Source organism: Mercenaria mercenaria, unplaced genomic scaffold (genome assembly GCF_021730395.1).
Source record: "Mercenaria mercenaria strain notata unplaced genomic scaffold, MADL_Memer_1 contig_3790, whole genome shotgun sequence".
Lineage (NCBI taxonomy): Eukaryota > Metazoa > Mollusca > Bivalvia > Venerida > Veneridae > Mercenaria > Mercenaria mercenaria.
The window spans coordinates 36,043-51,761 of NW_026461964.1; the positions used below are offsets into that span (position 1 = coordinate 36,043).

Here is a 15,719-nt window from a genome sequence, read left to right on the forward strand (position 1 = left end):
GTCCTGATGCAGACAGCTCTGACGGATATAAAAAATCCAGAAACATCTGAAACTCAGTCTGTGCGACTTATATTAGATTCGGGATATCATCGAACATATATCACAGAAAAACTAGCAAATAGGTTACATCTCAAAGAAACAGGTGAGCAGGAAATCAAACTGGTTACATTTGGGAGTAACAGTACGCAACGTATAAGAACAAAGTGTGCTAATATCGATGTAAACTAAAAAATGGAACGTACATCTCAGTTAATGTGAATATTTTTCCAACTATTAGTGGTCAGTTACATGACAGTCCAGTCAGTATTTTGGAAACAGAACAATTTAAACACGTAGTTGGAAGTGTAGATCTAGCAGATACGCTGCCAACAGAAAACGAATCCTCATCAATAGAAATGTTGGTCGGCAATGACTATTACTTGGATTTCATTCTCTGTCAAAGAATCGAGTTACACCCTGGGTTATATTATTAGGATCTTAGTTAGGATGGATTCTGACTGGCAGAACTAATGATCAAGACACCAATGACGGCCCGTGCATGCTTATTATTACGCACGGTAAAAGTTTTACAAAGACAAGTTTGTTCACCAATGTGGATAGTATAGTACCTGCGAAACCTGATCTAGAGGACTTTTGGAGAGTAGAGTCCATTGGTATTTTAGATAAACAAAACACTTCCGACGATGAAATGGCCATGAAAATGTTTCTAGATTATCTACAGTTTGAAAATGGACGTTATCAGGTCACATGGCCTTTGACTGAAGACTGTCCGGATTTACCAGTAAATAGAGAGCTGGCTGTTGGTCGTTTGAAAAGTTGTGTAAACAAAATGAAAAACAAACCTGATCTATTACAGAAATACGTTGCAGTGATGAAGGATCAACTGAGCAAGGGTGTTATTGAGAAAGTAGTACAGTCAAAAACAGCGGGCTTGGTACACAACTTACCTCACCACGCGGTTATTACACCACAAAAGGCAACAACAAAGATACGAGTCGTATACGACGCATCCGCAAGAACACGAAAAGAAAACAAAAGCTTAAAAGAGTGCATGTATAGAGGACCTGTGATGCTTCAAGACCTCTGTGGTATGCTACTACGATTTAGAATACAACATGTAGCAGTAGTTGCTGACATAGAAAAGGCGTTTCTCCAGATTGGATTGCAGTCTAATCAACGTGAGGGGACACGATTTCTTTGGCTGAGGGACTTTGAAAAACCTATATTTGATGCTGATAATATTCAGGAATACCGATTTTGCAGAGTACCTTTCGGTGTCATCAGCAGTCCGTTTCTACTGGGAGCTACTGTAGATTACCATTTAAAATCTGAAAACGATGAAATCGCAGAAAAGCTAAGAAACAACATATATGTAGATAATGTTATATCTGGAGCCGAAAATACAAGTGAAGCTATTAAGTTATACACAACGTCGAAATCGATGTTTGCAGACGCATCCATGAATTTAAGGGAAAGGATAACGAATAGCGAGGTGGTTAATGAGTTCATTCCGAAAGAGGACAGAGCATTCACTTACTCAGTAAAAGTTCTTGGACATTGCTGGAATGTCAAAGAAGACACGATAAATTTGTTAAAACCGAAGGTCGTGTTGGATCAGCAAGAGTTGACAAAACGTAGCGTGTTAAAATGTTTTGCTTCCGTCTTTGATCCTCTTGGGTTACTTTCGCCAGTACTCTTACAAGGAAAAGTGCTTCTACAATCGTTATGGCAGAAAAATCACGATTGGGACGAAGAAATAAGTACTGAAGATCGAATGAAAATGTCCGACACTGTATCAGACATCAACAAGATAGACACATTTCATACACCAAGGAAGGTTTGTGAACTTCATGGAACAGTAACGTATTCCTTGTTGTGTTTCTGTGATGCCTCAGAGAAAGCATATTCTACGGTTATATATCTTCACACACATCAAGCTTAAACTTCCATTGTTAATATGGTGTTTTCCAAGACACGTCTTGCGCCAGTAAAGAAAATAACGATTCCGAGGCTGGAACTACTAGCGGTTGTGATCGGACTAAGATGTTTAAAGTTTGTAAGAGATCAAATTAGAGTACCAGTCGCTCAAAATTATTTGTGGACAGATTCAAAATGCGTACTACAATGGATTACATCACAAAAGAAATTATCAGTGTTTGTGAAAAACAGAGTCACAGAAATTAAAGAACACAGTAAGGTAAACTTTTCATATATTCCTACGAAGAAGAACCCTGCAGATGTGGCTTCTAGGGGGACAACGCTAGAAAAGTTGAAATCTAACACTACATGGTGGTATGGTCCAAAGTGGTTGCTGGAACCAATGCCCGATTGGCCAGTATACAGTGATCAGCAAAGTGATATTACAGAAGAGGAGATAGAAGAAGCATTACAAACAGAAGAGAAAAGCAACAAAGAAACAATGTTAGTGCAATTGACCAATGTTGACAATACAGAAAGGGCAAGTAATCCGCAATTTGATATTGACAGTAACAAATATTCTTCTATAACTCGTCTAACAAAAGTTACCGCGTTAGTTTTACGCTTTGTGCAGAAACTTAAAAAGTGTCGTGTAAAGGTGGCCCTTTAGAAAGTACAGAACTGTTAGAAGCCGAGAAAATGTGGTTACAACATGTTCAAGAAATTTCAAAGTGAAATTGATGTTATCCGTGCCAAAAAGACCATTTGCAGACAACAACAGTTAGGTCTATTTCTTGACGAACAAGGGCTTATGCGCTGTAAAGGAAGACTCGAAAATGCTAAACTGAGTGAAGGGGTCAGACAGCCCATTTTGTTACCGCAAAATGATCACCTTACTGAACTGATTATAGAAAGAACACACAAAGAGTTATTGCATAATGGTATCTCGCAGACACTTGCTAAAACAAGACAAAAATTTTGGATCATACATGGTCGAGCAACGGTCAAGTCCGTTTTAAACAAATGTGTATTGTGTAGACGTCATGAAGGTGGTAGTTACAAAATGCCACCAATGTCTTCACTGCCATCGTCAAGAGTGACTGAATCAACACCAAATTCGAGAACAGATTTAGACTATTTCGGTCCAATTTACCTTAAAACATCTGGTGAAGAGAAGAAGGCTTGGATTTGTTAATTTACATGTTTAGTAACACGCGCAATTCACCTGGAATTAGTCTCTGATATGTCCACAGAGGAATTTCTGTTGTGTTTAAAACGCTTCATAGCACAAAAGGGGACTCCAGCCGAAATAACAAGTGATAACGCAAAGCAATTCAAAGCCGCAAGTTCGATCCTAGATCAAATTTGGCATGGTGTATTACACAGTAACTAAGTTCAAAGTTACGTGGCAAATGCAAATATAAAATGGAATTTCATTGTTGAACTCGCGCCTTGGATGGCGGGTTTTACCAACGTTAAGTTGGTTTGGTTAAAAGATCTTTTAGAAAAGCAATAGGAAGGAAGCTCTTGACTTTGATTCAGATACAAACGTTGATAAAAAAAGTAGAAGCTGTGGTCAATTCGCGACCACTCATCTTTGTTGGTGATGATACACATTCAACAACTGCATTAACGCCAAGTCATTTTCTTACCTTGAATCCGAACATCGGAATTCCACAAATATCAGAAGAGAGCGATAGTGAATATTTACCATACGAAAGTTCCACGAACAGGTTATTAAATATTTGGAAGAAAGGTCAAAGAATTTCAAATAAGTTTTGGCAAATATGGCGGGATGAGTATTTACAAGTTTGAGGGAAAGGATGCAAACCCGACTGAAAACAAACAGAATTCAGTCATCAGTAAAGCCAACGGCCGATGATGTAATGATTGTGAAAAACAATTGTTCTCGAGGTAGTTGGAAACTTGCAAAAATTGAGGAACTAATCACAAGTCGGGATGGTGAAATACGTGCTTGTAATATTCAATTGTCTTCAGGAAACATTCTTAACCGTCCACTGAATTTACTTTTTCCCGTCGAAACTTCGCAAAGCACAGTCACTACACAGAATGACATTATAGAAAAATTGCCACAGTGTAAATTACGGTCAAAAGTGAACGATCAGGAGCAAGGTTTATCCCAACGTCCGATAAGAGCTTCAGCATCTAAAGCATTAAAAACAATAAAGCAGCAGTTATCCCAATAAACGGTTACATGTTTGTGTACTCAATATGTGTTCTGAGATACAGCTATTAACCCCCGAATCGAAAAACACTTTTCCGCACATGGTTACACAACACGATTGCTCCGCTAAAAGTACTATGTGTTAACATATCTCGAAGGTCAACGGAGCCGATGTAAAGTTCAACGGAGTCTAATTGTCCATGTAATTCGATGTGCACGAGAATCTCGGGCTATTCATTTGTACATTGTAAATGTAATTCATACTGCGACCTTCATTCGAAAAGTAGTAGCCGAGCAATAAATATAGCGTTATAATTTATTTCAGGTGCAAATATGCATCAGTGTGACATTTGTGGTAGAAACTACAGCTATAAGAAGAATCTTCTTAGACACATCCGTGAAAAACATAGAGAATTAGAACATTCGAACTGTCCAGTTGAGACCTGCAATTCGAAGTTCATTCGGCGCAGTTATTTATGGAGACATTTATCTGTCAAGCATGATTATTCGAAAAAGGACGCACGGACAGCGGTTATGTCTGCACCTAGAGGAAACAAACCTACACAAACGTCTAACTATGAGGACATTAGCGATGACTACTCAATTCTTGATTTATTAGCATCAGAGTAATCAGAACAGTTGGACTTTGAATCTGTAATACGTGAATTTGATACCGATGTTTTCGGATTTGATGAGAACAATAATCAGTTTCACGGAATAAATAACGATAAATTAGTTGTTGGTGAAAACGTTGACGTAAATGTTGACGTAAATAAACCAAGTGACGTTAATAGTGAAAAAGAGAAAAGTGATCGTCATGACGTCAGTGAAAAATCAGATAACGACGATAACGTCGACGTAAATAAAGAAAGTGACGTTGATAGCGAAAAAAGTAAAAGTGATCGTGATTACGTCAACGAAGAAGCCGGATATGATGATAACGTTGATGTCAATAAAGCAAGTGACGTTAATAATGAAACAGATGAAAGTGATAGTGATAACGTCCACCAGGGATCAGATATCGATGAAAACGTCGACGTTATCAACGAAGATGACGTTAACAGAAATAAAAGAGAAAACGATCGTGCTAGCGTCAATGATGAAAACAATAAAGTGAATGACGTTAACCGTAATAATGAAATTGAAAATTGTTTTGATTTTGGATATAGTGACATCAGTGAATGTGATGATATCATCGAAAGTGACAGTGACCAAGGCAATGAAGAAATATATAATGAACGCGATAATGCTAGCGGTAATAACGATGGATGTAATGACACCAATAACTCTGACAACGATACTGCCGACATGATCAACAATAACGTCAACGACAATACTTCCGATGAAAATAGTAATAATGACGGTGCCGACGGTAATCACGTGAATGCTGTTAACTTCGACGACGACAGTGTGTATAACAGTGGTGAAAACAGTGAACGAAATAACGTGATTTAAAGAAAAGAAAAAGAACAATGTTTTATTAATATATTTAAACCAGAAATTAATTCAAGACATAGTTAACAGGCCACTAAGTGGAAAAGCAGGTTTTTTGGCACCCAACAGTTTTTAACAACTAAACCAATGGTTTAGGCGCGGGTTTATTTTATCTTAACTCTATTAAACTAGCCTAATGTGTTAGGAACTGATAAGTGGGTCACTTTGATCATTAGTAGAAAGTGGGTCAAATTATGTATACAAATTTAATAAGGACTCTTTAATTAACCAGAAATTGACTTCACATGCCTCCAACAGTATTTGATTACAGAAATACAAACTAGTTTCGCCTAACGGCGCATCATATATATGGAACATGGTGGGGGTAAGATGCACCATAAACCGGTTCAAACTCCCTAGTGGCAATTTTGCCATTGACCGTTCCAAGGCTCTGCCCCACTTTGTTTCTTTATTTGTTTGTTTTGTCCTTGTGTATTTGTTTTGTATGCCTGTATGTGTGTTGATCGTGTACGCGTTCGCGTGCTAGGTTTGTGTTTGGGAAGGTTGAGTTTGGGTCAAATTATGTATACAAATTTAATAAGGACCCTTTAATGAACCAGAAAATGACTTCACATGCCTTCCAACAGTATATATGATGCGCCGTTAGCCGAAACTAGTTTGTATTTGTGTAATCAAATACTGGTCCCGCGAACCGGATTCCAGAACTTAAAGTGATTTGGAATACTGAAGCTTATCAGTAGTGTTTGAAATATCAGCTATAAAAATGGCTAGTGTGATACATTTAAAAGGTGTAAGGACGAGGTTTAGAAATGTTCTACGAAATGATATTGAAGCTGCGAAGGAATTACTGAAGTGTGATGTCGAAATTTTTGATATTGACAGGAATATTTCAGAAACAAATAAATGTATGCAAAGTCTTAAAGTGTATTGTGAAAAGTTGGAGCTACAAAGTGAGACATTATCTGGAGCTGTTGAAGAAACTGACACGAGTTTGTCCGACAAATTACTGATGAAGATAGTGAATTATGTATAGACGCTGTAGAGTGTTGTATCATTTTACAGCAACACAAGGAGGTATTACTTAGCGAGAAGGAAAAACGTGAAACAAAACAAGTAAAAAATATAACGATTGAAGAAACGCAAAACAAACAGCTCGTATCTTTACAGAGAGTTCACTGTTAAAATTAGAAAAGTTAGGAAGATAAAAACAACTGGAAAAATAAATGTAAATTATTTGTCACTAAAATAAATTATGTGAAACTGGATGGATTTTATTATTTGTGTTTTAGATGGGAATAAAATAAATCAAATGTGGGGTTTAATGAGATGACATACAGTCCGAAACTAAAGAAAGAAAAATTCGCCACATTGTTTGGTGCATCATATATACGGAACATGGTGGGGGTAAGATGCACCATAAACTGGTTCAAACTCCCTAGTGGCAATTTTACCATTGACCGTTCCAAGGCTCTGCCCCACTTTGTTTCTTTATTTGTTTGTTTTGTCCTTGTGTGTTTGTTTTGTATGCGTGTATGTATATCGATCATGTGCGCGTCCGCGTGCTAGGTTTGTGTTTGGGAAGGTTGAGTTTTTAGAACGTGGCTTTCCCTGTTGGGTTTTTTCCTTGTTTACGTGGTATTATCAATTCAAATTAAGTCAATCAAAAACTATAGACATATGCTACGTGCACAGGAGAAATATCTCTGTACCATCACAACAAAACAAACCAAAAGCGACTTTCCGTCTTACGGGAGGCCCCATGTCTCAATCTACGGTCCTATATCACTATTTGCCATCACTTCAAAATTATTCAGTTTACTCGCTATGTATAATACAACGTTATGATTCACTGATGTCTATTAATTCAAAAGCTACAATTACCTCCTACAATTAATATTTCGCAATGTACAACCGTTTCGACAACAACTTCAAAGCGCCATAACTATAATTACAGCAACCCATCTTTCTTTGCATCGAAAAACACTCAAGAACAACTTTACCGGAGTAACATAACTAACTCCAAAGTAATCTCCGTATCGGAGGACCTATATCCATCAAACATCCTGTCATAATGTGGCAATTCCCCAAGAATATCTGTAGGGTACAGTATTTCAGCATTTTGTATGAAACAGAGAAAAGTGGAAACTTCACAGGGCGCCCAACACGACAAAAACGAAAATGTTGCAGGCTCGGTCTGATTGAGCCTGTTCATGGACGGTAGTGGAAATGCATGCTACCGTCCACGCCCTCTAGCCCCGGGTTGAGCAGAATTCAACATTTACACATGCTTCACTGATACACGTGTTGAGGCGTGTAATTCCATGAAGAGCGGCGTTTGGTCCCCAGAACTAAACAAACTGGAATTTAGGAAGGGGATCTGAGGTTATGGAGCCTGCGTATTACAGGAACTGTCAAAAGACAATATTAAAAAGCAGGCACCATATCCAAGGGGTGATTATACAATACTTAAGACTATGAAAGCGGGAGTATTGGAACCACCCATGCCGAAATGGTCATGATAAGAACCTATACGGTACCAATAACAGGACATAAAAGTCGTGCTGAACGATCTGAGAAGATCGAAATATAACAGCCCTGACTGAATGTACGGGGATACATTTTACGGCCGCCACACGGCACCAACAACGCTGCTGTGATAATAAAATAGAAAAAAATGGAAACTTCACAGGTCGCTCAACACGACAAAAACGAAAATGTTGCAGGCTCGGTTTGATTGAGCCTGTTCATGGACGGTAGTGAAAATGCATGCTACCGTCCACGCCTTCTAGCCCTGGATTTAGCAGAACTCAACATGTACACATGTTTAAAGTACAAAAAGCAATTTAGAGACGTCCGCAGATGTATTCAAACGAGGGTGAACATGGAACCTTCAAAGATACACGTGTTGAGGCGTGTAAGTCCATGAAGAGCGGCGTTTGGTCCCCAGATAAAATAATGGGTTTGCCCCAAACGAGAAAACAATGGGGAGAGCTAAACAAACTGGAATTTAGGAAGGGAATCGGAGATTATAGAGCCTGCGTATCACAGGAACTGTCAAAAGACAAAATTAAAAAGCAGGCACCATATCCAAGGGGTGATTATATAATACCCAAGGCTATGAAAGCGGAAGTATTAGAACCACCCAGGCCGAAATGGTCATGTTGAGAAACTAAACAGTACCAATAACACGACATAAAAGTCGTGCTGGACGATCTGAGAAGATCGAAATCTAAGTCTGAGTATCTTTTCTTCCATTGGTTGGTATACATTACTGTCAAACAATTGTCTGTTGTATTCATTAATGTACCATAGGGTGTTGTTTACACTTACGCCTAGATTTTTATCTGATACTTAGCAATGATAAATTCGCTATTAACTACAGAAATGCGTGTTTTTTACTCTCATTTAGATATATGTCTTTTTTTTGGGGTAATTATCCATGTGATCTAATATATCGATACAATACTCGTACGCTGGGAATAGATGGTTTATGTAAAGCATGCTTCAGAATGCTGATATTTGTGAAACTGTCCTGCTATAAGTAGGCGTGCTGTTGTTGTTGGTTTTTTGTTGTTGTTGTTTTTCTTTTTTTTTTTTTTCTTTTTTTTTTTTTTTGCTACCTTGATATATTTCAGTTTTTATTTGTAACTTTATTACGTGATCAGTATCCGTTCTGGTTGGTAGGAAATTAGAACATTTTCCAAGATTCAAGGGCCATAATTCTGAAGTGCCTGTGACGCTTGGGGTCATTGGCGAACTTGGCCGAGGACTTATTGGACACATTTTGTTCAAGTTTAGTAAAGATCGGATAGAAACTGTTCAACTGAGAGCGTGGAAAAGATTTATTACACACACATACACACACAAACACACGGACACACGGACAGCTGTAAATCAATATATGATACTAATACCTTTTTTGATTAGCGTTCTTAATTTTCGGGTACATACCAAATCTGTTTCAGTCCATGCCTCTTTTGACATTAGGTCTTTCATCAACAACTGCAATAAGCAACAGAGTGTTTAAAAGCACATTAAATAACACTGTTATAAATCTAGTTGAAAACAATTAAAATGATCTGAACATTGCAATATTTTACATCAGGACAAAATGTCACAGTAGTAGTTCATTTGATGACTAAGAGAAAATTATGCTCTATGATTGGATTCGACAAATATATTCAAATATAATATGTGTCCCGCCATGACATTTTTATCCCAAATGACACAAGCCTCGATACCGGTAAAATGACGTTGAAGTTGACGTCACTTAATTAGATAATTGTTTTCATTAATTTGTTTTTAAAGCAACAGCCATTAGTGTTAAAATCAATAATATCTGACGAAGATTTTTAAGTTTAAACGTTTCAACATTTAGTTATCGCACTAGATTCTAGTACTTAGTGAAATATCACAAATAATGAGTGAATTAGCGAATTGTTTCCCTTTGAAATCTACACGCCATTAACGGTGTATACATGTGTGAAACTGGGTCAGAGAAAACATGCAGTTATTGCTCTGAATATACGTGGATATTTAAAGTGCATGGCGGATTTATTGGTTGTTATGGTAAGTGTTTATTTTCATCATATATTTATTCGTGACTTAAGTAAAAAAAAGAATGAACAGACCGCTGATGTATCGAAGATACAACTTGGCAGCGAAAAATGGCCGTGTTGGCATTTCGATTTGACTGTCTGCTGTCAGGTACTTTTAATAGTTTTTCTGTATATTTGTAAATTTTCCTGATGGCTGAATATACTTGTAGCCAAGACAGTCAGGCATCTACTATACTAAGTACATTCTGTATGAAATTTTCGGACATTCCTTTTGGCAATCCGCTACCGTATGGTGAATAATCAGGCTGGTAACATTGCCCGATCGGGCTTATGACACAAAAAGTAATATTTCTTGACAAATAATGAAGATATTTCTTTCAAACTTGGTCCATTTATTAAGCATTACATATAATGCTTATCAAGATAGAAATAACTTTGTTGCGTTTAGTTTAGTTAGAATTACTTCCCTTTTTCAGATTTTTATGATGCATAATTTTTGAAGTCCAAAAATATTATGTTTTAATGCAATGTTTAAAACAGAAAAGGGTTCAATGGCTTTCTAGTGCTCCAAACTTGTGCGCCAATACCTTTATTCTATATATTTAGGGTAAATACTTTGTTTCTACTGCAGATGTATGAGCAATTTTTTCCGGACTAACATTTCTCTATAATGTTGTAAGTGAAAGCAGAGTAAAATGCTTACATTCATGTACTAGCGCAATAATTTAGAGCATTAGAAAGCCATTTAACCCTTTTTTGTGTTAAACTTAGCATTAGAACATTGTTTTTTTGGACTTCAAAGATTATGCGTCATAAAAATCTGAAAAGGGGAAATAATTCTACCAAAACTGAAGGCAACCAAGTTATTTTTATTCTAATTTGTATTATTTGTTATGCTTAACAAATGGACCAAGTTTGAAAGAAATATCTTCATTATTTTTCAAGAAATATTACTTTTTGTGTCATAAGCCCGATCGGGCAATGTTACCAGCCTGATAATTACATGGTCATTATGCACATACAATAGAATCTATGACAATTGGAAAAGAAAAGTACAATAACACAGGAAAAGTGGTGTTTTAAATTGTCACTTTTTGTTGTAATAGCAACTAGAATAGACCTCCTGAAACTTTCTAAAAAATTCTACAAGCAATTTACAATAAAAACTACTTTTTTTTCATTCTCACTACTGTCAGTACTGGCAGACAGCATACTGGTAGGCTACTAAATAAATGAAAAAAATCTTTGTTTATATTTTTCAGGACAACCTCCAGCAGTATGAGATATAAATGTTCACTGCAGTATTGACTATGCTCAACAAGTACTATACACATACTATGCTCAGCAAGTGGAGTTGCTGTCAGTTCTCATGCAGGTATAATATTTAAAGTTAGTGTTTACATTCATAATGATATCAGTATCAGTATCCTCAAATGCACTTTTTTCACTATCAATTTTAACTATGAAATTCCATATACTGCAGTATCACTAAATTAAATTCCACAGTCTTCAAAACATCCATGACTCTATAAATAAAAGCTGCAAGCCTACAGTGCACATTTTACATTTGAATTTACAGAGACACCTTAATAACAGAAATTATCCAAAGGAAGTTGTGTTTTGTTAAGACTTTATTTTACTATTAATTTCTTTGCTTGTTTTTTTTTTTTTTTTTTTTTTTCACTGAACTTTTTGTAAATCCCTGAAATGGAATTGAAAATACTGCATTTCTTTATAATAAAGATGCTGTATAATAAGCACTTTAAATTGGAATTCAATTAAACTTTGATAAATGCAAGTTGTTGTCAAGCATTATCTATAAGAAATGATGGACTGTTTTGGTCAGTGTTGATTCACTCCATTTTGATGAGGACTTTAATCATGTTAATACATTTCTCATAAACTGTTCTTGTTTAATGCATTTCTCATAAACTGTTCTTGTTTTTAAGGCTCTCAGATTTTCTACCTAGTGTATGAAAGGTACAATACTGCTGTTGGAAGAGGAGAAGTGTGGTATCTATGGTCCACCATCACTTCAAGCATCATGACTATGGATAAAAGAAGGTTTCATTACATATGGACAATTACACTGGACAAAATAAGAAGTGTTCTAATAAGGTAAGAATTCCCAATACATAAAGAAATATTTATTAAGCACACAGAACTTGATGTTGAAATGTTTAATGTGTGATCATGCACTTCAGTTTGGAGAGTCACTGGTTTCCAGTTTATATATATAATGTGCATACTTTTATGTAAATGAAACATCATATCTCCACTGATAAACATTGATTTACAATTTGAATATTACATACTTACATAACAGACTGTATTAAAAAATTCAACAGTGTAGCTGGCATTTAATTGTTGTAATAAAATGATGCTATGTTATATTCTAAGAATTCATTGTTTAAATATACCCTTATTTCAGTTCTGGAATGTGGCTTGTTATGATGGGTCTACCTGATTGACTCGGAGTACAACCTGATGGGGGCTGGGCTTGCAGAATTCAGTCCTGAGTATGTTTAGGTATATTTGGCTTGTCACCTCTTTAAGCAGTTTTTTGTAATAATCAAGTATTGATTAAACTTGCTGCAGAGTTCATGTCTTATATTAAGATGCCACATCTTCTGTTTCTTTTTATGTTGTTAAAGAGTGTTTAGCTCACTGCAAGCCAGTTCAACAGAAATAACATACTTGTAATACAGTAACTGTTTTTTCTTAACCAGGTTAAAGAACTATTTGTTAAAACGAGATCAAAATCATGGCCCTTACTTGATGTAAAATATGTGCGATAGTTGAAATTTTTGATGAAAAGAGGTTGTCATTACTAAAATAAAATTCTAAAATGTAATTTAATGTAATTATGTGTGGGCTGTCTTATGGACAGCTGTTGTTCACGATTGAAAAAAGGGTTATTAGTGTTCTTTGTCTTAAATATTTGATACATTTATCATTACAGAATGTCTTCTGCATGACCTAGGATAGTATTCTTGAAGGATTATAACTTCAAAACAGAGATGGAGATTAACATTTTAGGCAGGGGATTGGCACTGATCAAGTTTCATAAGTTGAATAACAACTGTGGCCTCTTGAGTGTTCACAAGCTTTTCCTTTGATCTGGCCTACTGGCCTAGTTTTTGACCCCACATAACCCAGTTTCGCACTTGACCTAGAGATCATCAAGACTAACATTCTGACCAAGTTTCATAAAGATTGGTCACAAATGTAGCCTCTAGAGTGTTCACAAGGCAAATATTGACGGACGACGTACGACGGACGACGGACGCCGGACAATGACCGGTCACAATAGCTCACTTTGAGCATTTTGTGCGCCGGTGAGCTAAAAACAATAAATGAATAATAAAATGAGATAAACTTCCTTAATAGCTCAAAGGTATTGTCCCTTTGAGTGCAGGAGATCTATACTTGACCTCTGGCTGCGTCATATCAAAGATGTATAAGAAAAAGACTGGTTGCTCCTTGCTTAACACTCAATGTTTAAAGAGTTCTGTCCAACATTTTACGAGTCACGGAAGAGCTTTGAAGCTCATGTTGTCTGTTGATCATATATACATCTAACAATATTTATCTAAAATCATAATCACCCCTAAGTAAGCATAACTAAAATTTAACTGGCCACACTGGAGAATATTCAGTTTTTGTTTTCATAAAAGAATATCTAAAATTCTATACAGTTCAAATGATCAGCATACCATTTAATGTCAGTAAGTAGTAATATTTGTATATTTTTTTTATTTTATATGATGCATTTATTTTGGCAATTTAATGAATAATTTTGATATTTAAAAAAAAATGATTATAGGTAAATTTTTAAAATATTTAATATACAAGGTTAAAATCACCAACAACATATGAATCAAGCATATTTCATAGATAAATGTATGTTTTCATTAGTATTAACAGTTTCTACAAGTGAAATGTAGATTAAACAAGTGCATACCTCGGACATCCGTTAGTTTTATATAACTAAAGAACATTGTACAATACTTTTGTCAGGTCCTCATTTACTTTTTTATTTTGAAAAAGTACGCAGAAATATTTGTCAAAATCGGATGTATTTTAGTAAATAAATGTAATGATATGATGTAGGACTTCATATAGAATAACAACATTTGTATTCTAACTACTTTATTTACTATGACTAATGCCTACTGACTGAGCTGCAATGAACCAGTGCCTTGGTATTAGACATTTGCAAATTAAGTCTACGTGGACTGTGGACACCTAAGACGATAGATTTTTCAAGGGGACCGTCTCAACATAATTTGATTATATTATGCGCGGTAGGAAAAGGTTTATAATGGCAATAGGGTTTAGGTTATTATATCATCACTATGCGGTAGGTGATATAAATTCGGATGTGCCTATTTTAAGCTCGACTTTTCGAAGAAAAAGTAGAGCTATTGCACTCGCTCCAGCGTCGGCGTCGGCATTTGTTAAAGTTTTTGATAAAGTCAAATATCTCAGTTACTATCAAAGCTATTGACGGAAACTTATAATAGGTATTTACTATCAAAGTCTACACCAGGAGAAATAATCCCCATAACTCTGATTTGAATTTTGATAGAATTATGCCCCTTTTTAATTTAGAATTTCTGGTTAAAAATTTGGATAAAGTCAAATATCTCTGTTACTATCAAAGCTATTGACTTGAAACTTAAAATAGTTATTAACTATCGAAGTCTACACCAGGAAAAACAATCCTCATTACTCTGATTTGAATGTTGACAAAATTATGTCCCTTTTGAACTTAGAATTTTCAGTTAAAAGTTTTGATTGGGTCCAATATCTCTGTTACTATCAAAGCTATTGACTTGAAACTTAAAATACTTATTTACCATCAAAGGCTTCACCAGGAGAAACAATCCCCATAACTCTGTTTGGATATTGATAGAATAATGCCCCTTTTTACTGAGAATTTTATTTTCAAGTTTTTGATAAAGTCAAATATCTCTGTACTTGAAACTTAAAATAGTTATTACATTACCTATCGAAGTCTACACCAGGAAAAGCAATCCCCATAACTCTGATTTGAATTTTGACAAAATTATGCCCCTTTTTACTTAGAATTTTTTGTAAAAAAATTTGATAAAGTCAAATATCTCTATTACTATTAAAGCTTTTGACTTGAAACTTAAAATACGTTTTTACTATCAAAGTCTATACATGGAGAAACAATCCCCACTACCCTGATTTGAATTTTGACAAAGTTATGTCCCGTTTGAACTTGGATTTTTTATGCTGGCAGCTCTTATTCAGAGTCAAACACTGAGAAAAGTCGAGTGCGCTGTCTTATGGACAGCTCTTGTTCCGTTTTTCTGCCCATCAGAGAGAAGTTACACATATCGCCAAAAGTATTAAAGCGAACCATGCGCTCTGCAGGTTGTCATAATGTGGTGACCATTTGTGCCATGTTTCTATAAAATCCTTCAAGCAGTTCAAGAGTTACACATCGCACTCGAATCAAAATTATATGACCTTTGACCCCTAAGTGTGGCATTGACCTTGTAGCTAGCCATCCAAAACATGCGCTCTGCACGTCGTTTCGATGTGGCGGACATCGGCAGTGTTTCTTTAAA

The 15,719-nt window shown here is 35.8% G+C and overlaps 2 protein-coding genes and 1 long non-coding RNA gene across 3 annotated transcripts; all 3 read left to right on the top strand.

Annotated features, from left to right (window-relative positions):
- Positions 1-538: 538 nt before the first annotated feature.
- On the top strand, positions 539-1,942 carry LOC128553405 (uncharacterized). The gene has a single exon (XM_053534547.1). It carries the CDS (start codon positions 539-541, stop codon positions 1,940-1,942), a length of 1,404 nt encoding a protein of 467 aa, XP_053390522.1.
- Positions 1,943-2,629: 687 nt separating this feature from the next.
- On the top strand, positions 2,630-3,112 carry LOC128553406 (uncharacterized). Its single transcript, XM_053534548.1, has one exon. The coding sequence runs from the start codon at positions 2,630-2,632 to the stop codon at positions 3,110-3,112; it is 483 nt and encodes a 160-aa protein (XP_053390523.1).
- Positions 3,113-9,724: 6,612 nt separating this feature from the next.
- Positions 9,725-12,616, top strand: LOC128553403 (uncharacterized). The gene is made up of 4 exons (XR_008369340.1): positions 9,725-10,126; positions 11,379-11,491; positions 12,066-12,234; positions 12,548-12,616. It is a non-coding gene; the product is annotated as an uncharacterized LOC128553403 (long non-coding RNA).
- Positions 12,617-15,719: the final 3,103 nt, after the last annotated feature.